The 23,028-nt window shown below is 41.3% G+C and overlaps 1 protein-coding gene across 1 annotated transcript in view; it reads right to left on the bottom strand.

Annotated features, from left to right (window-relative positions):
* ptprq (protein tyrosine phosphatase receptor type Q) overlaps positions 1–23,028 on the bottom strand; it is a 177,797-nt gene that overhangs the window by 138,755 nt on the left and 16,014 nt on the right. Inside the window, exons 4-12 of the mRNA XM_078221104.1 lie at positions 19,154–19,334; positions 16,854–17,144; positions 14,638–14,922; positions 12,639–12,911; positions 10,875–11,135; positions 9,893–10,023; positions 9,344–9,473; positions 6,894–7,047; positions 3,988–4,094 (exon numbers count right to left, since the gene is read on the bottom strand). Coding sequence (XP_078077230.1) covers positions 3,988–4,094; positions 6,894–7,047; positions 9,344–9,473; positions 9,893–10,023; positions 10,875–11,135; positions 12,639–12,911; positions 14,638–14,922; positions 16,854–17,144; positions 19,154–19,334 — 1,813 coding nt within the window. The remainder of the gene's footprint in view (positions 1–3,987; positions 4,095–6,893; positions 7,048–9,343; positions 9,474–9,892; positions 10,024–10,874; positions 11,136–12,638; positions 12,912–14,637; positions 14,923–16,853; positions 17,145–19,153; positions 19,335–23,028) is intronic.

Below are 23,028 nucleotides of genomic sequence, written 5' to 3' on the forward strand. Positions count from 1 at the left end.
CCACACACCACCCCCCCCCCCCCACCCCCCGCCTCCATCCCTGTAACCCCACGCATTTACCACGGCTAATCCCCCTAACCTACACATCTTGGGATACTAAGGGGCAATTTAGCACGGCCAATGCAGCTGACCTGCATATCTTTGGACTGTGGGAGGAAACTGGAGCACCTGGAGGAAACCCACTCACAGGGAGAACATGCAAACTCCACACAGACAGTCACCCGAGGCCTGAATCGAACCCGGGTCCCTAGCAATGTGAGGCAGTAATGCTAACCACTGTGCCACTGAGCCGGTCTTCTTTGACAACACGTTGCCTGGAAATGCCTAATTCCCGGAAGGAATTCATTAACCTTGCCCAGACTTCTCAGACATCAATATATTCTAAGGGCATTACTCCCAGGCAATATTTTTATCTTGAGTTGCCGCATGTGGAAATGCGATGGGAGATGAGTATGAAAAGAAAGTGCAAAATTTCTGGAAGGTCTGATTTTCCAGCAAACCTATATTTGGGCAGCCAGAGTTCCTAAAAAAACAGGCAGAAGTCTAATGAATTTATCTGAACCTGTTTGTAATCAGTAGGGGGGATGGTGGGTCCGCTGCCACTCTGCCTGTGATCAGTGGGGGGGAAGGGGGTCCACTGCCACTCTGCCTGAGATCGGTGGGGGGAAGGGAGGAAGGTCCCATGATTGGTCTGGTGGCGGAGGGGGTTGGGGGATAAGGGGGTTAGTAGTGTTGTGGGGGTGGGGCAATGTCTGCAGGGGCCAGGGGGAGGCGTTATCCAACCAGGAGGGATGTGGCGGATAGTATTCTATCTTTTTTTTTCTGTACATGCGTAGTTGGAGATGCCAATTGGAGCTGCAGGGTTTTGGGCGTAAAGCCCCACCCACAGGCTTGTGCAGCACTACTTGGAATCGCTGATATTTTTGCAGGCAGAGTGCGTATGGGGGCACCTCAGAACGGGTCTAAAAGTCGGATCTGAAACACTCCCAGTTTCAAGTCCGCCCAGCACTTAGAATCGAAATGGTAAAATAGGGCCCCTTGACTCAAAAACAGAAAATGTTGGGAAGCCTCAGCAGGTCTGACAGCATCTGTGGGGAGAGAATAGAGCCAACGTTTCGCGTCTAGCTGACCCTTCGTCAGAGCAATTCGGGAAAGAGGTATGCCAATTAAGTGCCAACTGAAACTAGTCTGTTGCAGTTTGGCTATATATACATACGTAAATGGCCACCAGAGGATGCTATTACACTATTACACAGATCAGAGGGCCTGATGGAACAGTCTAAGGGACACAGATCAGAACCTGGGCCAGCACTAGTCAGTGACATTTCTTTTTCAACTTAAACTCAATACAACATGCCTTCTTTGATATTGGACCCTGGATGTGTGACATTTTTTGATTTGATTTGATTTATTATTGTCACATGTATTAACATACAGTGAAAAGTATTGTTTCTTGCGTGCTATACAGACAAAACATACTGTTCATAAAGAAGGAAACGAGAGAGTGCAGAATGTAGTGTTACAGTCATAGCTAGGATGTAGAGAAAGATCAACTTAATGCAAGGTAAGTCCATTCAAAACTCCGACAGCAGCAGGGAAGAAGCTGTTTTTGAGTCGGTTGGTACGTGACCTCGGACTTTTGTATCTTTCTCCCAAAGGAAGAAGGTGGAAGAGAAAATGTTCAGGGTGCGTGGGGTCCTTAATTATGCTGGCTGCTTCGGCGAGGCAGTGGGAAGTGGGACAGAGTCAATGGATGGGAGGCTGGTTTGTGTGATGGATTGGGCTACATTCACGACCTTTTGTAGTTCCTTGCAGTCTTGCGCAGAGCAGGAGCCATACCAAGCTGTGATACAACCAGAAAGAATGCTTTCTATGGTGTATCTGTAAATGTTGGTGAGAGTCGTAACTGACATGCCAAATTTCCTTAGTCTTCTGAGAAAGTAGAGGCTTTGGTGGGCTTTCTTAACTATAGTGTCAGCATGGGGGGACCAGGAAAGTTGTTGGTGATCTGGACACCTAAAAACTTGAAGCTCTCGACTCTTTCTACTTCAGCCCCATTGATGTAGACAGGGGCATGTTCTCCTTTACGCTTCCTGAAGTAGATGACAATCTCCTTTGTTTTGTTGACATTGAGGGAGAGATTATTGTTGCCGCACCAGTTCACCAGATTCCTGTACTCTGTCTTGTCATTGTTTGAGATCCGACCCACTACGGTGGTGCCGTCAGCAAACTTGAAAATCGAGTTGCAGGGGAATTTGGCTGCACAGTCATAGGTGTATAAGGAGTATAGTAGGGGGTTGAGAACACAGCCTTGTGGGGCACCTGTGCTGAGGATGATCGTAGAGGAGGTGTTGTTGCCTATCCTTACTGATTGTGGTCTGTGAGTTAGGAAGTTCAGGATCCAGTCACAGAGGTAGGTGCTGAGGCCCAGGCCACGGAGTTTAGAGATGAGTTTCATGGGAATAATAGTGTTGAAGGCTGAGCTGTAGTCAATAAATAGGAGTCTGACATAGGTGTCCTTGTTATCTAGGTGTTCCAGGGTTGAGTGCAGGGCCAGGGAAATGGTGTCTGCTGTGGAGCTGTTGCGGCGGCAGTGGATCCAGGTCATCCGGGAGGCTGGAATTGATTCGTGCCATGACTAACCTTTCGAAGCACTTCTTAATGATGGATGTCAGAGCCACCGGACGATAGTCATTTAGGCACGCTGCTTGGTTTTTCTTAGGTAGCGCGATGATGGTCGTCTTCTTGAAGCAGATAGGGATATCAGATTGTTGTAAAGAGAGGTTGAAGATATCTGTGAATACCTCCACCAGCTGATCCGCGCAGGATCTGAGTGCACGTCCGGGTATCCCATCTGGGCCAGTTGCTTTCCGTGGGTTGACTTTCAAGAAAGCTGCTCTGACATCTGCAATGGTGACCCCAGATACAAGTTCATCCAGGGCTTCCAGGGTGGAGGGCATGCTCTCGCTGACCTCTTGCTCAAAACAGGCGTAGAATGCATTGAGTTCATCAGGGAGGGGTGCGTTGGAGCTGACGATTTTACATGCCTTCATCTTGTAACCTGTTATGTCTTGCAGACCTAGCCATAGTCGGCGGGGATCAGTGTGGCTAGCCTGGGACTCTAGCTTCATCCAGTATTGTCTTTTGGCATCTTTGATGGATCTCCTTAGATCGTATCTGGCTTTCTTGTACAGGTCAGTGTCGCCTGACTTGAACGCCTCAGACCTGGACTTCAGCAAGCAGTGGATATCCCTGTTCATCCATGGTTTCTGGTTGGGGAACACACGGATTTGCTTCTTTGGCACACAGTCTTCTACACACTTATTAATGAAGTCAGTTACTGTCGTGGCATACTCGTTCAGGCTGGTCGCAGAGTTTTTAAATACTGACCAGTCCATTGACTCCAAGCAGCCCCGTAGGAGATCATCTGAATCCTCAGACTAACATTGCACAACTCTCTTTGATGGATTCTCCCGCTTCAGTTTTTGCTTGTAAGCTGGGAGCAGGAGCACAGCCTTGTGGTCTGATTTGCCAAAGTGTGGGTGGACATATATGGAGACATGAAACTGATCCAAGAACAGCCAACTTTGGTTTATATAAGATAATCATCTTTCATTATTAAATTATTAGTAATCTTAGAGCACCCTGGTATGGAACAAGATTAATGTTGTTCTTTCTACAAACAGCATAACCCAGCCTTCATCATTTATAATGTAGATCACAATGTTAAAAGCATAAGCAGAGCAGCCAGGGGAGGCATTTGCAGGCATTAGAGGCAACAGTATCAGTCAGAGCAGATAAAAAGCCTGTCTCTGCCACATAATCAGAGGTGCCCTGCATGTCACTTTCCTTACTGGCTGGCCACCACATGATTGCAGGCAGCGGGGCCTCTTTCTGTCAGCTCAAGAACCCCGCTTGACATCCAGGGAGACCATTTCTGGACTAAATTGAGCCTTAAGTATTTTTAGTTTTGCAACTTAAACTCACTTGTTGTAACACTGATTGTGGTGGGACGGCTCTTCTTTGTTGCACTCGTGGTCTCAATCCTTATATAGTAGATGGTACCTGATAACAGCTTGTCATAATTGTATGTTCTGTGTAATATTCAAATACACAAAATAAAATTATTAATTAAAACAGCAAATGATTGAAATGTGCAGCAAATCAAGCAGCGTCCGTGGCGAGAGAAACAGCTAATGTTTCAGACTCAAAATTTTGCTCAATTTACTCCAAGTACTGTGCTTAAATATTTAGCACACTGTTTAACAAACATTCTAAGCAAGTAAACATTTTCATATGAATTTGTAATACAGCCACATTATGAAGATTCATGAGATATCATTCATCTCTCACAACTGAGCTGATCTGAAATGAAGTCACAAGCCAGCTACGGTTAATAGGAAGAAAAATTAATTCCACTCACGTCTATTTATAGCATACACAAAAAAAATCTGTTGGTGAATGAGATAAAGGCCATTGCAAAATCAATTTTAAAAAGTTTAATTGGCTATTGTACTATTTTCTGCTTCTGTTCAATGATGCTGCTGGCTGTTCAAGTACTAAGTATTCTAATTGCATTTATGTAGTGATTTCACATCCTCAGAACAATTCAATTCACTTCACAGCCAATGAATTATTTTTGAAGTGTAGTCATATATATATATTAGAGAGAGAGAGAGGTAGCAACATAGCCAAGTTTTCTTATAATAGTAAGCTAAGTAACACAGTAGGTAGTACAGAGAGAAGCAGGTAGTTGCAAATTTGTTAGGTTGCCATTGATAAATTCAGTGAGCAGTCAAAACCATGGCACATGGAGTTCAATGTGGGAGAATGGAAAATTATCCATTTTGAACCTAAGAAAAATAGATCAGAGAGTGCTTTCTAAATGGCTACAAACTCAAAGCTAAGAGGAAAGTGAAAGATTTCAGAGTCAAGTACAGGAACCACTAAAAGTTCGGAGACAGGTGCAACAAATAATTGAAAGGGTTGACAGAGTGTTGATCATTATCACTAGAATAAAGAGTGCTGGAGGTTACGTTACCATACATAAAGCTGTTAGACCCCATTTAAAGTACAGGTACTGCATTCATTTCTGGGAATTGCACCTCGAGAAGGACATATTGACCTTGCAAGAGATGCCGCTCAGATACTGGGGCTATAAAAGGTTAAATTATGAGGGTTGTTTGCAAAAATTAAACTTGTATTCCCTTGGATGGAGGCATAGACTATTTTCTAAATGGGAAAATGCTTAGGAAATCAGAAGCACAAAGGGGCTTGGGCGTCATTGTTCAAGATTCTCTTAAGGTTAACATGCAGGTTCAGTCGGCAGTTAGAAAGGCAAATGCAATGTTAGCATTCATGTCGAGAGGGCTAGAATACAAGAGCAGGGATGTACATCTGAGGCTGTATAAGGCTCTGGTCAGACCCCATTTGGATACTATGAGCAGTTTTGTGCCCCATATCTGAGGAAGGATATGCTGGGCTTGGAAAGGGTCCAGAGGAGGCTCACAAGAATGATCCCTGGAATGAAGGGCTTGTAGTATGAGGAACGGTTGAGGACTTTGGGTCTGTACTCGTTGGAGTTTAGAAGGATGAGGGGGGGATCTTATTGAAACTTACACGAAACTGCGAGGGCAATAAATGCTGGCCAGCCAGCGACATCCATGTCCTACAAATGAATAATGTTCCTATTTTGTGGATAAATATATACGTAAACTAATAGAAGACTAATTAACTTGTTTTGGTTTTGGTTGAAGGATAAATATTGGCGATCAATCACTCTCATAGAACCCTTTATTCACCTTCAATAGTGTTATACATGATCAATGGATCCTGAGCCAGATGATGAAGTATGAAACCAGGTGCAAATCCCTTTCTTGAGAGCTTCTTTATTTAAAGAATGCAGCGTTACATGTGTCTGCTGCATATCTATTCAATAACCCAGTGTCCAAGCTGTCCCTTTTTAAATTCATTTGAATAAATCAAATAAATAAAAAGTCAAATTTACCAATTAAATTAAAGTGATAGCCCTTTAAAGGAGCACTGTAATAAAACGACAAAATCTGAAAGGAAACTTATCAAAATCAAATTTAAATGTTGTTTTGGGGGTGAAAAATTCTGTCCCTTTTTATACTACTTTAATATATAAACCAAAAATAAATAAAACAAAAATGGAAGGGGGCGACAGCCAATGGTGGCGCCCTGTAACTGGGCCCTAAAACAAAACGTCAAAGAAAACTTAACTAATTAGCCAAAACATCAGCTGGAATTTTACACCCCCATTTGCCACAGGCATAAATGGGAACGGAGGCACAATATCTCACAAGAGGTCAAAAACGACAATCACGCCGGTGAAGTCTCGTAATGCTATCGTCCCCACCCCCCCACCATTGATGCAACGTGGTCACACTCAGGAAGGTCAGTAGCCTCATTTTAAAACATTTTGATATCATTAGTGGGCTTCCCCACTGTATCGTTCCCCTCTCATTCACTGACTTGAGGTTTACAATAGGCCTGGAGCAATGATAGCCAGGCGAGGAGAACCTGCCTGGGATGGACAGGTAAGTACCGCCCCCTCGAGGGGAGATGGACATATCCGGACAGTACTTGGGCACTGCCCCCTAACACTGCTCTTTGGCATTAGGAGGCAGTGCTGGGGAGGGGTTCCTCTGGAGCCGGAGGAGGGTTCCCTGTTTCCAATGGAGGCTTTCCCATGTTCGCAGGAGGGAGCTTGGGCTTGAATATGCAAAAATAAAATGGTTTCATATTTTTTGTGTTATATTATTCACAATGTAATTACTTTAAGCTGAAAATATAACCATCTAATTCAGACTGTTTACATTCTAAAAGCATCTTAGGGCATCTAAACATGCAAAATGCTATTTACATCTTACCGTGAGTGAGTGTAAGGGATGTTAACAACCTGGTAGATGGTTTTACTGGACAGTGTAAGGTTATATCCATCAAATACATGAGCAGGTTGAGGCCAGCTGATAATTACTGAATCAGAAGTCTTGGTACAATTCAAATATTCCACTGGGTTTGGCACTAAAATAGAAAAGACAAATAATATTGTACAGATAAATCTGTATTCATCAAACATGGATTTAAAATTTCTATTTATTGCCAAAATTATCATGTGTTTGTTATGGGTGATGGCTTGCCTTTTTTAAGGTAAGGCAGCACTGTTTAGAAACATAGACAGAACCCTGATTTCACAGGGATTACAAATGTACCAGCTCAATTCCAAGAAAACAGAAAATTATTCCATCTAGTTTCTCAGGATAAGTTTAAAAGACAGCAGTGCTGGATAAACTCTATGGTGCTTTCTCATTCCTATCTTTGTACATTATTGTTACATGGAGTGCCTAAATTGTATATTGATTCATACTCAGGTGGAGATGTTCTGTGACTGCAGTTGTTTAATAACACAATACCAGGTTAAAGACCAACAGGTTTATTTCGAATCACGAGCTTTCGGAGCGCTGCTCCTTCATCAGGAAAGTGGAATGAGGCAGCAGCGCTCTGAAAGCTCATGATTCGAAATAAACCTGTTGGACTTTAACTTGGTGTCGTGAGACTTCTTACTGTCCAGTCCAACGCCGGCATCTCCACATCCTGTTTATTAATGTCAGAGGGAGGTATTTGGATACAGTGTCAAACAGGCTGCGGATTGGCTATGAACCCATTTCCGGTTCAAAATCCAGACCAATTTCACCCCAGTAAGCAAATCACTTATTATGAAGTGGGTGGTCATGCAAAAAAGTCATTTAAAAAGCTTTAATGGAAAACTACAAGCATTTGCTACTTCAACATCTCTATATGATTATCCAACATGTTAATTGTGGCTGATTTGATAGCCATATTTTAGTGCATCAACCGCCTCTGCAACTTGAATTGGAGTCAGGTTGACACCAGCAGTTTGGTTGGAAATGCCCCATCCAAGTCAATCCCCAGGCAAACTGCTGACTTGGCTGTAACTGCTGCTACCCTCTGGATGAAGTCAGAGCAATTTCATGAAAATGTAACACAAATCTCACCACCTCTACTCTATGAAGATGAGATCTCAGCAAATTTTAGCATCATCTTTCCCACGAGTCAGTCAAGGCTGAGCCAGATTATGCGGAACCATGAGATCTGCTTTAAGCCCTACATTCTATCCACCACCAAAACAGTTCCTTCACAACCTCAATCTCTCTGTTATGAAAACCTTTCCTTTTCTATGCTTTTGCTGCAACATATATCAATGAGCCTCTTTCTGGGACTCTATTCTACATCTGTTCCAGACTCCAATACAATTTTATTCCACTGCTTCTATCCCATACCACAATACAGCTGTCTTGTCCATCACCCACACCCCTTATTGACCTACTCGCTCCCTATTCTCCAATTTATTAAATTTGAATTTCTGATCCTTAAACTTTAATGCCACATTATCTCTGCAATTTCCTCCAACCTTACACCTCTGTACACTCTATGGTCCTCAGACATTGACCTTTAATGCTATGACACCACCACCCTGCTCCCTACCAACATTATCCCAACAATGATATTGGACTTTTCAGCTGTCTTCATTCTACTCTCTCAAAGTCCCTCCCTAAAGCTTTGTACCTATCCACTTCTTGTCAAGCCTCCTTAAAACCCATTTGTGTGAACAAGTTATCGGTTGCCCCTCCTAAGCCATTCCTCAATGATTCCGTGTCCAGTTCCCTCTCTAATTCCAATTGTGAAGTGCCATTGGATACTAAGGGTGGTTGTTTTTTTTTTGTTAATAATAGAACCATAGAAAATTACATCTCAGAAACAGGCCTTTTGGCCCTTCTTGTCTGTGCCGAACCATTTTTTGCCTAGTCCCACTGACCTGCACTTGGGCCATATCCCTCCACACCCCTCTCATCCATGAACCCGTCCAAGTTTTTCTTAAATGTTAAAATGTTAAAAGCATTTACCACTTTATCCGGCTGCTCAAACCAGACTCCCACCACTCTCTGCGTGAAGAAGCCCCCCCTAATATTCCCTTTAAAGTTTTCTCCTTTCACCCTTAACCCATGCCCTCTGGTTTTTTTTTCTCCCCGAGCCTCAGTGGAAAAAGCCTGCTTGCATTCACTCTATCTATACCCATCAAAATCTTATATGGTGTAATAATGCAGTATTTTCTTTCTCTAATTTCCATTCACACTTTTAAGCTTGGAAAGAAAAGCATAGACATTAGTTAGGAGCAAAAGGAAAGCCTTTAGCATGAACTTTGAGGTTCCCTCACCAGTCAAGGCATTTTAACTACTAAGTTGAATTAAGTTAACTCACGAGATAATACTTAATATATCTTAACAAACTGGAACCTTACATGTACGTATTAATTGTTTTACAGGTATGCTGTCTCGATAGCCTTCCTTTTCTGTTCGAAGTGAAATATTATATAGTTTTCCTGGGGTCAAGTGCGTAAATAACACACACTCTTGGTCAACCTTTTGAACCTGAAATTAATAAATAACCACAGTAAACATGCTGCTTTTATACATCTATAATTTAATATACATCATATAATCAAACATATTAAAGGAATAAATATAGCTAGAAATTATTTGAATAAATGCGTACTTGCCAAAACAATATCACACTATCAGGCATTTAACTGCACCAATTGCTCTTTTATAACATTTTCGAACTCTAGCTGACATTTTGAAGCGTTAAATGTCAAACACATGTTATACTATATGCCGCACACATGCTGGTATTTTACGACCTCGCTTGGGCAAGGCTCGTAAAATCCCGCCCAAGGCCAACAGAGAATTCCGTTCTGCGAGCCATGCTCGCCCCGATTCCAGGGCAGGCATGGTGGTAAAATTCTGGCCATAGTGTATGTTTTAATGCGCCAATAACAATTTGAGGTTACCACAAGCTGCTTATCACAGTTTGCACATTGCACTTCATATTGGTAGAAATGTCCTTCTGCTCTATCCCACTGTAATTCCAGTGTTGTTTCTGTGACTTTCCCTTCATGTAAATTAGTAGGTGGTACCAAACCTAGAATAAAAGTACAATGATAACAAATTATATGAAGAAAAACGTAATGGGTCAATGTCAGATTAAAGAGTGCAGTTACAGTTAAATTGACTCTGTAGTCAACTATCACTCAATTATTTGGCAATCATGTACTTTTGTATTATTAGATAAGCTTGATTCATTTCCACAAGCCATTGATTCTGTTTTCTAAATTTATGCACCTAAGTGAAAACATTTTGGCAGTGTAATATTTGTTACACATTTATGATCTTGCTTCAGACATTCTCTCCAACATAACAGTGCCTTAAAAATACAGAGTAGTTAATGTTTAAGGGTTTTCCATGTCACCCAACATCTAGCATTACAATATATATAACTCAGATATATGACATTCAGGTCCCTTTGTGATTTGAACTAGATACTGGCATTTCTAGCACACATGCTTTTCATTCTGCTTAAAACAGATAAAAGAAATGTAATAAAACAAGATCAGATGTTAATTTTTAAGTTGTTTTATTTCACATCCAATGAGTGCTAAAGCAACAGTGATCAGATTCACTTCAGTCAATTATATAACTTGCCTGCATAATGAATGCGCCACACTTCCTATATCACTGAGCTACCTTACTTGACCTAAATCACTCTTTGATTAACCTTTGCACACAAAATGTCTGTCCTCACAGATTTCAATTTGTAGACTTGACAGCATTTGCTTGTTTCTAAATAACTCCAACATTACCCTTTGCATTGACCGCAACTCTTTTTTTAAAACTCAGAATATAATCCAGAATTGCTAAAACATGTAACCATGTAGTACAAAATGTTAAAGTTCATATTCGAGTGACAGGTGTTTGCAAATCATTGATACTTGCATGTTTTCACAACAGGAACTCTGTAGGCCTTGCTCTTCATGTTGCCACTGGTTGCATACACAGCAAAGGTATATTCCTTGCCTGGTGTCAGGTTTTCTATGGTTATATTAACATCTACGTTATCTGTAGGCATTCTTTTATTTCCATCTTCATATGTAACATTAATTCCATCAAATAAGCCAATCTTTGGCATTCCAACATAGAGCGCTGTTGAGTGAGTCTGAACATCAATGGGAACAACTATTTCAACTGGCTTTGGCTCTGAAATAAAAATAAGAGGATAATTTTCATAGAACCATAGAATCCATACAGTGCAGAAGGAGGCCATTCAGCCCATTGAGCCTGAACTGACAACAATTACACCCAGACTCTAACCCCGTAACCCCACGTATTTATCCTGCTAGTCCTCCTGACACTAAGGGGCAATTTATTAGGGCCAATCAACCTAACCTGCACATCTTTGGAGTGTGGGAGGAAACCAGAGCACCCTGAGGAAATCCGCACAGACACGGGAAGAATGTGCAAACTCCACACAGACAGTGACCCGAGGCCGGGTCCCTGGCACTGTGAGGCAGCATTGCTAACCACTTAATTTTGCCACTTCAAAAAATCTCCACATGGGCAAGATTGAAATACTTGCTTCTGGCACTAACACAGGCATTGATGAGGGTTTGAGCCACAGATGTGTTGGGCATGGTTCGCTCAGCTACATGCTTGGGCATGGTTCGCTCAGCTACATGCCCACCTTCATGGTCCCTAAATTTCAGCCCATTAATTGTCCACTAGCTGGAGAATGCTTCCATTCTCTCGCCCCCTGGCCTTGTCTCTGAGCATTTTTTTCATCTTCTTTCGATATTTGCATACTGTGCACTGCAGCACAATCCTCCTCATAGATGCATTCATACTTATATTGTTAAAACAGTCCATTACAGGCTTGTTTGAGGAATTATATATGTCTATCCAAAACTGTTTGACATTGGTTGTCTTTCACAGAACAGAAGAGACACAATAGCAAGAAGCAAGAATTTGGATATTATCTGTAGTGTGCTACTTCACAGCAACAGCAACAAAGATAATTCTTTACAAAGGTGCACATCACAAGCAGGATTTCAGGACCAAACCAAAGATGACTGTGAGGAATATTAAATAAAGTATCTGAGGTAACTCCAAGAGCAGAATTTTATGTCCTCGCTTGTCCCAAAGCCGTAAAATCCCACCCAAGGTCAATGGACCTTTCCACTGTCCACCCCTCGCCCGCTCCAATTCCTGTGGCTGGCGGGATGGTAAAATTCCGGCCTTGCAAATATTAAATCAAATCAATTTGTGATCCTGCTAAAAAAAAATCAGAGGATCAATCATCTACAATATGTATTCGCTTTTTTTAAAACACCAGAACAAAGACACAAGAAGAACCACACAATGCCTTCCAACAATGATCCCCATCAGAGTTTGCAGGGTCAGTGGGAGGGTACCTCATTTCCATGGGGCAGGTGAGAAAATGTACCGCTTAGCACCACCTGCCCTAAGATTATGGAGATTTATATACACCAGCCAAGCCAAATCATTGCAATGCATCAAAAGTTCTCCAAACAAGGGCTCTTCTTCCTTGTACATCTAGACCACTTGCCAGGCCTAGATCCTATCTGTGGGGATCATATTTTCCCCTGTGGAAGCCAATATGCCTCATCTCTCACAGCAGACCAGCGAGCCACTACAACCTCGCTGCGTCCCCAGTGAACCTCAGGTGTTAGAAAACGGACTTACTTGTAGTTTGTGTAACAAATTTTGGCTCGCTTCTCCTCCCACTCTTCACTGCCATCACCGCAATGTTGTATCTGCCACCTGGGACCATAAAATCAAATTGAAATGCCGTTGCATTTACCACTGAATATTTTTGTATTTTGCAGTTGTCATTGCTCATTTGTATTTGAAGATGGTATTCATCACTTCCTTCTAACGGTGGTTCCCAGTGTACGATGATTCTGTCCTCCCAAATGTCCGCGTTGCCAACATAGATACTGACTGGAGGACTGGGAGCTAAATTCACAATAAATAGTAAATAATCAGTAAAATCTAAATGCAAATTAGTTTCAGTGTACAGATTCTAAAGCGAGCTGGTGAGAATCTCAATGCCCCGCTAAAGGTGATGTCGGCCAAAATTAGGATTCCTGCTGGGCGTGCGGGCCATTGTGATTTACCCGCCTACCCCATTGACCCCGATTGGGTTCCCACCCATTGAGGGCAGCAACCCAATAATTATGCAAACTGGCTAGCTTGACAGTCCATTCCCCGCCATTCACCTGCCTCTCCAGTGGGAAATGCACCAGGCAGGCTTTGGTGTTGGTAATGACCGGCATGGACCTGGTGTGCTAGATACCAAGGGAGTTCAAAGAGCTAGGCCCAATGGCTCTCTGCCACTGGCAGGTTGCAATGAAATGGTCCCCCAAGGGTCCTGGGGGGTTGGGTGCACTCAGGTTGAAAGAAAGGTGTTTTCCTCTATCGGAAGCTGCAGATGTGGGCAGATTCCTTCGAAGTCCTCTCACAGAGAGGAGATGTCAATTTCACTGGGCCGGGGGGGGGGGGGGGGGGGGGGGGGGGCGGTGGTTTCCATCCCAGAGTAGTTCATTCAGCCCCAATGTAATCACAACTTTTATTTGAAGTTTCTGAGCATTCCTAGAAAGCTGAAACCATTGAAACTCTCTCTATTGCATTGAAAACCTTGGATCGCTTTCAATTCCATAATGTAGTGCTTTGAAATCAGCTTTCATTAACAGCTCATCAGATTTCTACTCAGCCTCCAATCAGCTGTATTTATTTACCTTTCCCTTCAAGCCTGGATGCATCTCAAGTACTACCATTGTTCCTAACCACAATGTTTACAAAAACTCTAAGTCTGATTGACAGCTGCAGTTTTTCAAAGGGAATAAATGGGTCGGGTGCCGCTCTGACTGGGGGGCATGGGAAAGGGGCCAATGGTCAGGAAGGGAAAGGGGCCGGTGATCAGGGGAGGAAGGGACTGATGATCAGGTGGGAAGGGACTGATGATCAGAGGGGGGAGTGGAGGGGATGATGACAGGGGAGAAGGGACTGGTGATTGGGGGGAAGGGGTCGATGATCGGGGTGGGGGGGTAAGGGCCAATGATCGGAGCGAGGGTCAGAGAAGTGCTGACTCCAATCAGGGTTGGGGAAGAGAATCCCTGAGACCCCCATGGTGGGTTGGGGGAGGCGATTTATGCAGGTTAAGATTGGGGCGCTCTTTAAAGATGGCATCCTAATCTTTGTGCAGCCAGGTTTTGCTTGGGTGTTAAGGCCCCACCCTACTGTGTGACAGTGTGAAACACGCCCCTTTGGTTATTTTTGGCAGAGTGTCCTCAGACCTGGAGAGAAAACCAACATGTTTCTCTGTAGAGAACACACTGGTTTTCTCGCCGGAAACAACACTCTGCCATTTTCTGGTTAAGATTCCCTCCATTATATCTCAGATCCATCTATTCCATCTCAATACTAAGGTCAAACACCTAACCAATCATTTTAACATACTTTCATATAGAGATCCCATTGGTCCGAAAGCCCTTTTTATTGTGTTATATTTTGAGTTTCTTTTAATTATAGAGAGAAATTTTCCAGATGCCACATGGTGCAAATGATATTTATTGGATATTAAATAAAACCAAGTTTGATATGATTGCAAATGAACATGAATTTTGTCCCAGTGGACCTGTATTTGATATGAAAATAATTAATCCTTTACAGCTACATTTACCTGTAGTTGCAAACAATGGTCCTTCAGCACAACTTAGTGATCTTCCTTCAGCCACTGTCTGTACATATATTTCGTAGGAGTGGAATGGCTGAAGATTCCTAAGTGCTAAAGATGTTTCATCTCCTGCAACATCTTCAGTTCTTTGAGTTTTTGATCCAACAGCCATGTAACTGACCAGATAGTGATGAAATGATGCATTTTCTGTTTTGTCTGGAGGAGCCCAAAGAATCTGTACTGCAGTGGAAGATACTTCTGCAAGTGTAATGTTTTTTGGTGGATTTGGTCCTATTTTATAGCAGGAATATACATTCCAAAGTTAAAAGAATGAATAGGTATTGAATTAGCACAAATATTAAGTTTTAGTATCTTTGCAACAGAAACACTAAAAAAATCAACAAAGCAAAAAAAACACATTATTTTACAATTTAAAAATACAGGAAAAATATAGAAAAAAACTTTCTGCTGTGTTTTATTGGGCAGATTTGAACTTGCCCAAGATATTGATGCCTGGTTTTTTATGGTTATTTCAAAGAGCTACATGTAAATCATGACTTCCAAGTCATTTACATTGAATACAAGTTCATTCCATTCGATTTCCTAAACAAATGAACTGCTTTGGCTTTCAGCTTCCTCTGAATTCAAAAATCAAATATTACAAGACTTCAATGTAATAAACTATATGGGACCTGCATAGGGAATGCACTGATCATCAACTAAAAATGGCAACATATTGGTATGCTTGTGAATCAGAACTGTTTTATCCTTATACTCTACAGTTTATAATGATGTCAAGCCTTATCCTTTGTTATCATATGATAGTACTGCACCAGCAAGTAAGTGTAAAATTCTAAGAGTGCCACAATAATTCTGATGAATAGCAAATTTGACATTATAACTTGCAGTTGTATCAGGATGACAAGGCAGATAAAGGTGATAAGATTGAGTGGAATCATCAAATAAAAGCAGTTTCCTATATCCACTTCTGACATGGAGAAAGAATATCCTACCAATAATGCCTTATTTCATCATAGGGTTATTGTAATTAATGTCAATTTGGAATATAGAAACATTAAAAAAACTTTTCCTGATCAGGTGCTATAATTAAAATCATGAACTAACAGTAAGTTATAATTCAAAATCTCTTATTATTCTCCTCTTAATATTCCACCTGTAGATTTTCAATCTCTCTAAGAGACTGGAGTACATGGTGTAAACAGTAAGAGTTTTAACAACACCAGGTTACACGTACATAGTGTAGGCAGATACTTCAGTGCAGAACAAAGGGAATGCTGCAGTGTCAAAGGCAGTGTTTTAACCCTCTACAGCATTATTCAAAGTTTAGCTGGTATCCTCACCAACATTTATTCCTCAAAAACACAACAAAATAGAGAATGTTTAATGATTTATCTCATACTGTTTGTGGAATCTTGCTGGATGCAAATATTGTTTGTCACATTCACCTAGATTATAACAGTGATTACTCTTCAAAAGTGCTTTATTGTGAACTATTTTCAGACATCAGACCATTTTTAATGCCAGCTACCCAAAGTTATGCAATAATAGAACAGGCTGACTTGTCCTCAGTTGTCCTGTTCTCATAAGAGGAAGCACTTTTTATGGGCAGCACGGTGGCACATTGGTTAGCACTGCTGCTTCACAGCACCAGGGACCCAGGTTCAATTCGTGCCTTGGGTGACTGTGTGGAGTTTGCATGTCCTCTCTGTGTCTGCATGGGTTTCCTGCAGGTGCTTCTGTTTCCTCCCACAGTCCAAAGATGTGCAGGTTAGATCAATTGGCCATAGTAATTTGCCCCTTAGTGTCCAAAGATGAATTGGTTAGGGGAATTAGTGGGGGAAACATGTGGGCTTACAGGCATAAGGCTTGGATAAGATGCTCTACTGGAGAATCGGTGCAGACTCAATGGGCCGATAGCCTCCTTCTGCATTGTTAGGATTCTATGATTTTATGATTCTGGCTTATGCCTTCAGCAGTTGCTACTGTCAAGATTGGTAACTTTTTATTGAAAAGGAAGCATTTGCACCCTATCACCTTGTGCTAAATTTTCAAATACTTTCCCACGGTGTGCTTTAAATAATTCCATTGAGTTTATGTTTATAAAATTTGTGACAAAATACACGGGTTAACATATTGAAAGTACAACCAAAATTCAACTGTAATGTTACATCATCAAGCGGTATAACACCATCAAAACTTACTTGTTTTTACACTCAAAACTGAAGTAATTGTACTTTGAGCGCCCGCGCTGTCTCTCATAATTAATGCAAAATAGTACTGGTGTCCAGAGTGCAGCCCAGGAATAGCTGTTTTAGTATTATGTAGCAATATTCTGTGGAAATACTGTTCTCCTTCACCAGAAGCAGTCCGGAACCAAATAAATAGCTCAGGTGTTGACATGAATAAATCCTGCAAATCATCCCATACGATGGTGGCTTCATTTTCTTTAACATCTTCTAATTTTAGTCGAATCATCTTTGGAAGAACTAAGGCTGAAGAACAACACATTTAAAAAGAGCTACCATAAAGTTCTTACAATCAGTATTATAATACGACAGAAATTCACAGTTGGAGAACCAACCCATGGACTGAACCAGGATACATTTTCAGTTTTATTGCCTGGATGTTAAGAAATTTGCTGCACAGGAGACACGAGGAAATATCTGACTGAGAAGATACAGAGTCAACCTGATTTAGTAGGTTCTGTAAGGGTGTTGGGATGAAAGTTTACCTCAGCACTGATAATATAGTTTTGGTGAGATTCCAAAGCTCTCATTGGCAAAAGTTCTCATTGGCAAAAGCTCTCATTGGTGGCACAGTGGTTAGCAATGCTGCCTCACAGTGCCAGGGACCCGGGTTCAACTCCCGGCTTGGGTCACTGTGCGGAGTCTGCACGTTCTCCCCATGTCTGCATGGGTTTCCTCCTGGTGCTCCAGTTTCCTCCCACAGTCCAAAAGACAAGCTGGTTAAGTGCATTGGCCGTGCTAAAATTCTCCCTCACTGTGCCCGAACAGGCACTGGAGTGTGGCAACTAGGGCATTTTCACAGTAACTTCATTGCAGTCTTAATGTAAGCCTACTTGTTACACTAGTAAATAAACTTGAAAACAAAATGATGCAAATGATGCAGCTGTACAAGCAAGTATAATTCACTTTTGACTGACACTACCTATCTATAATGAACTGCTGCACGTTTCGGCTTCCCAGCATTATATCACCTATCAGCATTGCAGCTTCCCATATTATGTCCTTATATTGCCACTGAAGTCACAAAATACAAAAATTTAAGCTTATACAACAGCAAATAAGAACGATTAAGATCAATATTAACAAGCGTTTAATTAGCAACTCATGTTAATCTGAAAGACTTCAAGATACAGTGATAACATGCCAAGTAAGCAAATCCCAATATTATTCATAGAAACACAAGTTCAACAAGGATTGTAAGCAAATGTTACATTCGAGAAGCGATGTACTTTCTACCATTAATTACAGCTCCAAGCACAAGTTCAACAAAACCTTCAAATTCACCAAATAAATTTAACACAACTAGTGTCATAAGAACACAAGACAGGTTTCCACACCCTCCACCAGCTTTACACAAACATACCATCACAGGAACAATTCAGACTCAAAAACATGATGGACAAACACACCACAAACTTTTTTCAAAGCACAAACATAAAAGCAAAGTAAAAGGGAATAAGGAGAGTCACTTGGGATATGTTGCCATTGATCAACAAAGTAACTCTACAGATTGGGCCTGATAATAAAACACAAAGTAAATACTCGAAGCAACAAAACTATCAAATGATCAGTAAATTACCAGATTTAGAATTGCATGGACAAAATAAAGAAAAGCAGAATTTCAGAGGTGGCGTGGTATGGATTTGGTGATCTTGAGCAAGATTAGAGTGAGAATTGGCAGCTCGCTTTTATTTTGATATCTAAATTTATTTGATGTTAAAACTTAATCTTGTTTCCTGGACTAGAATTATTTGCTGTCCTGTCCATTTCTGGGAAAATTACTGTTGTTGCAATAAAAATTATAGTGAAAACTTTGACCATTATTTTCTGCTGCAGTGCCATCTACATGAACTACCAAGCTCCACACCAACCAGCAACCATCACATATCTGCAACAAAGGACAAGACAGTATTAAGTCACAATTAATCCCACTGAGATAAGCGATTCTTATTTTAGTCTTTGAAGCCTTGGTTAAAATAATCTTGTACAATCTGTCAATGTTTATCATCAGAGAAAGGTCACACAATAGATTGAACTGGTCCTTGGAAAAATAAGACATGATCTGTGCCTGCATAATTCACCTTATCAAACAACAAAGCATTATTACTTTTTTCATTAGCCACTCAGTCACATCATGCAGTCTCTATAAAAGACAAATGCAATAAATATTACTTTTGCTTTGGTCGCTCAATAAACATAATTATGATTATTAACATTTGCTGCAGTGTAAATTCAGCTGTCTAAAAGTAATTTACCTTCATATTCACAAATGTAGGGAAGAGACAGGAAGCAGAAAAGCCCTGAAAATACATGGTCTGGACCCACTGGATTCAACTGCAGTGCGTAGCAATCACTATCATTCGCTGGCAGGGTCTGCCACAAAATACTGCTTAAATTATAGGGAGATGTATCAGTCCACTGAAGCTCAGTTTCTGTCTGAAAAAATAAAATGGTAATATCTATTACATCGAGTAAGGTCTCTAATTATTGTGGTTTGTGTTTGTGCTCTTTTGATTATGAACAATTCAAAGAAGAAAGAGGGATCTAGAAGTATTTTTGTATAAGCTATTCAATTACTTTTTTTTGAATAGTTAGGGAGACATTCAGTTGCTACAAAAGATTTTGATTTAGATAGTGTGCGTTTGATTGCATAATCAATCACTCAGTCATAATTAGGCTGGGCATAAATTCCACCGACCCTCTGAAGAATGCTTTCCCTTCTGCCATTTGCTGCAGCCATCTGTTTTTGGATATTCTCCTATTCCTATCCTGCCATATAGCATTCAGTTTTGACATGCTTTGTGGTATTTTCCCAGTTAATTCCCATTCCATCACTTTCTAATGTTGGTGGCTGTCAACCACACTACAACTAAGCAACTTGTATTTCTATAGTAGCTTTGATGTAGAAAAATGTTCCAAGGCACCTTGTAGAGGCTTAAAGTCAACAGAAACTGAAGCGAAAAAGGATAAGTAAGAAGGGGTGGCCAAAAGTTTGATCAAATAGGCAGATTTTGAGATGGTTCTTAATGGAAGTGATGAAAGTCATGAGGAAAAGTGGTTTGGTGCATGTGAGACCTTTGTGACTGAAGATACGACTGCCAATTGGGGCTGGGGGTGGAGTACAGAATACACAAAATAATGGAATCAGACGTACAAAGAGTATGAAGGGGGGTCTGTAGAGTTAAAAGACGTTACAGATTAAAGATGGGGTGAAGTTATGGAGGAATATAAACATAAGAATGATTTTTTAGTATGAGGCATTCAGGGTTTGGTAGGAAGTCAGCTGATCCATTCATCTCTGAATTCTTCATTACTAAGATCCAAAATAAGCAGAAAGCACTCCCTTGGCTAATTAACATTGTAAATTCCCACAGAACGGCAATGGTATAAAACAGCTGTCCAAAATATTCAACAGCTTGTCATGAAAACACGCATAGAATTGTGGAATCCTACAGTCAGAAACAATCCATTCAACAATCAAGTCCGACCCAGGGTTTTTCTCCACCTGAACCACCGAGTCAAATCTTCCATCTTTTTCCACTGACTCTCTAATACTCTCTTTTCCCAATACTACCTGATGTAGTTCGGAGAGGAAAGGTTTAATGGCTGAGTGTGACTTGGTGTAGGGGCTTCAACGAATTGGACAAATTGCAGTTTGGTGAATGTGGAATAAGGGTGGCTGGCTCTGGGGATCCATGGGGCCTTGATCTTCTTTTCCTTCTGAAGTCCCAGCAGTGGCCACTGGCACATTCCTGGCACTGCCAGGACTAATGAAGCTGCCAGTCAATTTGATAGGTTGGCATCTCTAGTGAGTGGGACTTCTCTAGAGGACATGGTTTCTGGGGGCATATGATCCAGAGGCCCCCCCCACCCCACATGCCAACATTATTCCATCCCTACACTTTGAACTGTTCAGTTTGGCTGGAGAAATTGATCAGGTGGGACAGTGGTTCCCAAAGGGTGCGGCGGGCCACACTGGTGCGGCAAGAGAGGATGGCAAGTGTGGCGGGAAGATTCAAGGACAATCAAAGAAACATTTAAACATGGTTTAAACAAGCATTGTTTTATACTTTCTGGATGTCCCATGATCATATTATAAAGTAGTTGTGTTCTATGTTATGAATCAAGCACTGCTAGGAGTTGATTTTTTTTGTTTTTGAATGTATTTCTTAGCAATAAAAAATTTGGTGTGGCGCGAGCACATTTTTATTCCGAAAGTGCGGCCCAGTGAAAAAAGTTTGGGAACCACTGAGGTAGGACAATGGGCTTGCTAATAGGATTACCAAACGTAAGGCAGGGGTAAATGGCAATAGCTTCTGTTTTCCAAATCTTCAGAGAAAGAAAAAACTTTCATTCATAGAGCACCTTCCACAACGATGTACGAAAGCACGTTACAGTTGATGAAGCACTTTTGTGTTGTAAGCACTGTCGCAATGCAGGTAATGCGGCAGATAAATTATGCACAGCAAGTTCCCATCACAGCAGTGTGATAACAATCAGAAAATCTGTTCTTGTGATGTTGATTGAGTGATAAATATAGGCTAGGATATCAGGGACATACTTCCTTGCTCCTCTTCAACATAGTGCCAGGGATCTTTCATGAGCAGACGGGGCTTTGATTTAACTGTCCATCAAAATACAGTGCTGCATCCCTTCAGTACTGCACTGAAGTGCTAAATTTCGTGCCCATGATTCGGGTGGGCATGTGGCAAGCAGAATTTTGTACCACTGACTAATGTGCCAGTTTCCTGGCTCCATCTTGCCCCAGGCCATTTTCCCAGAGGCAACATGAGGAGATGCAGCAGGGCCACCTGCCTGAAAGTGGCCAGGTAACCAATAATGCATTTAAAGGCCTATTAAGGCCTATGGCAAACCATGCGCATGACCGGGGAATGGGGTGGCATGTTGGCCAACTTAAGAAGCCCTCTCTGCCTGTCTGGGTTCAGCTGCAGCTAGCCAACTTCTAGAGCACCTCCTCGTCTCATACCCTCCTCCCTGAAACCCTTGCCAACTAACTCCCAAAATAATGGTCCAGCTTTATCTTTATTAAAGTTGGATAAAGGACACCTCCATTTTGGGGAACCTTCGCCCTCACTTTCTGCCATTGCATCCTGCTGCTTCTTCCAATTTAGGGGGGCTCCTATTGGCCTGATCACTGTGTTTGATTTTATGTTCAACTAAATATTAAAGGAGCTAACAGACTTCTTGCCAGTCCAGTAAAGCATCAAGATTAAAAAATGCAAGAAAAGGCATTGATTTTGTCCAAAAACAAATACTGCTCTCGTGAAATTTTATGACAGACTTACATAACGGGGTGATTTGATAGAGATGTTTAAAATTATGAAAGGTTGGTGCAAGTAGATTGAAACAAACATTTGTCGATGGCTGAAAAGCGTAGAATAAAATTAAATATAAGAGACTTAGGGCAGAGAGCAAGAGAGGTCCATGATTCCATGGAAGGTATAGATGAAGTTAGTGATTGAGGCAGAGATGAGTATTTGAGAATATGAAGTTGAATGAAGGGAGGATAAACCCATTGGATTAGGGTTATTCCTTAAATGGAGGATAAGTACCAAGACACAATGGGAGTGCCATATGGTCTGTTTCCATGTTGTCATTCTTATGTAATGTTTTTGCCATTGTAATAATTAATGAAAACATTTATATTTGGTTTTCCAATTATAGATTAATTGTTTACCTACATTTTCCGTGGTGGTAAAGGTTAAGAATGTGATGATGTGGTCAGGAAGTCAGCTGATCCATTCATCTCTGAATTCTTCATTACTAAGACCCAAAATAAGCAGAAAGCACTCCCTTGGCTAATTAACGTTGTAAACTCCCACAGAAAGGCAATGGTATAAAACAGCTGTCCAAAATATTCAACAGCTTGTCATGAAAACATGCATAGAATCGTGGAATCCTACAGTCAGAAACAATCCATTCAGCAATCCATGTGAACCACCTAGTCAAATCTTCCATCTAATTCCACCAACTCTCTGATACTCTCTCTTCGCAATAAATATTCTAATTCCCCTTTAAAAGATTATGGGGGCTCCATACTTCAACAACTATTTGTGGCTGGGAACACAACACTCAACAGACCAACTCCATGAAGCAATTTAAATTCTCA

Source organism: Mustelus asterias, chromosome 9 (genome assembly GCF_964213995.1).
Source record: "Mustelus asterias chromosome 9, sMusAst1.hap1.1, whole genome shotgun sequence".
Classification (NCBI taxonomy): domain Eukaryota; kingdom Metazoa; phylum Chordata; class Chondrichthyes; order Carcharhiniformes; family Triakidae; genus Mustelus; species Mustelus asterias.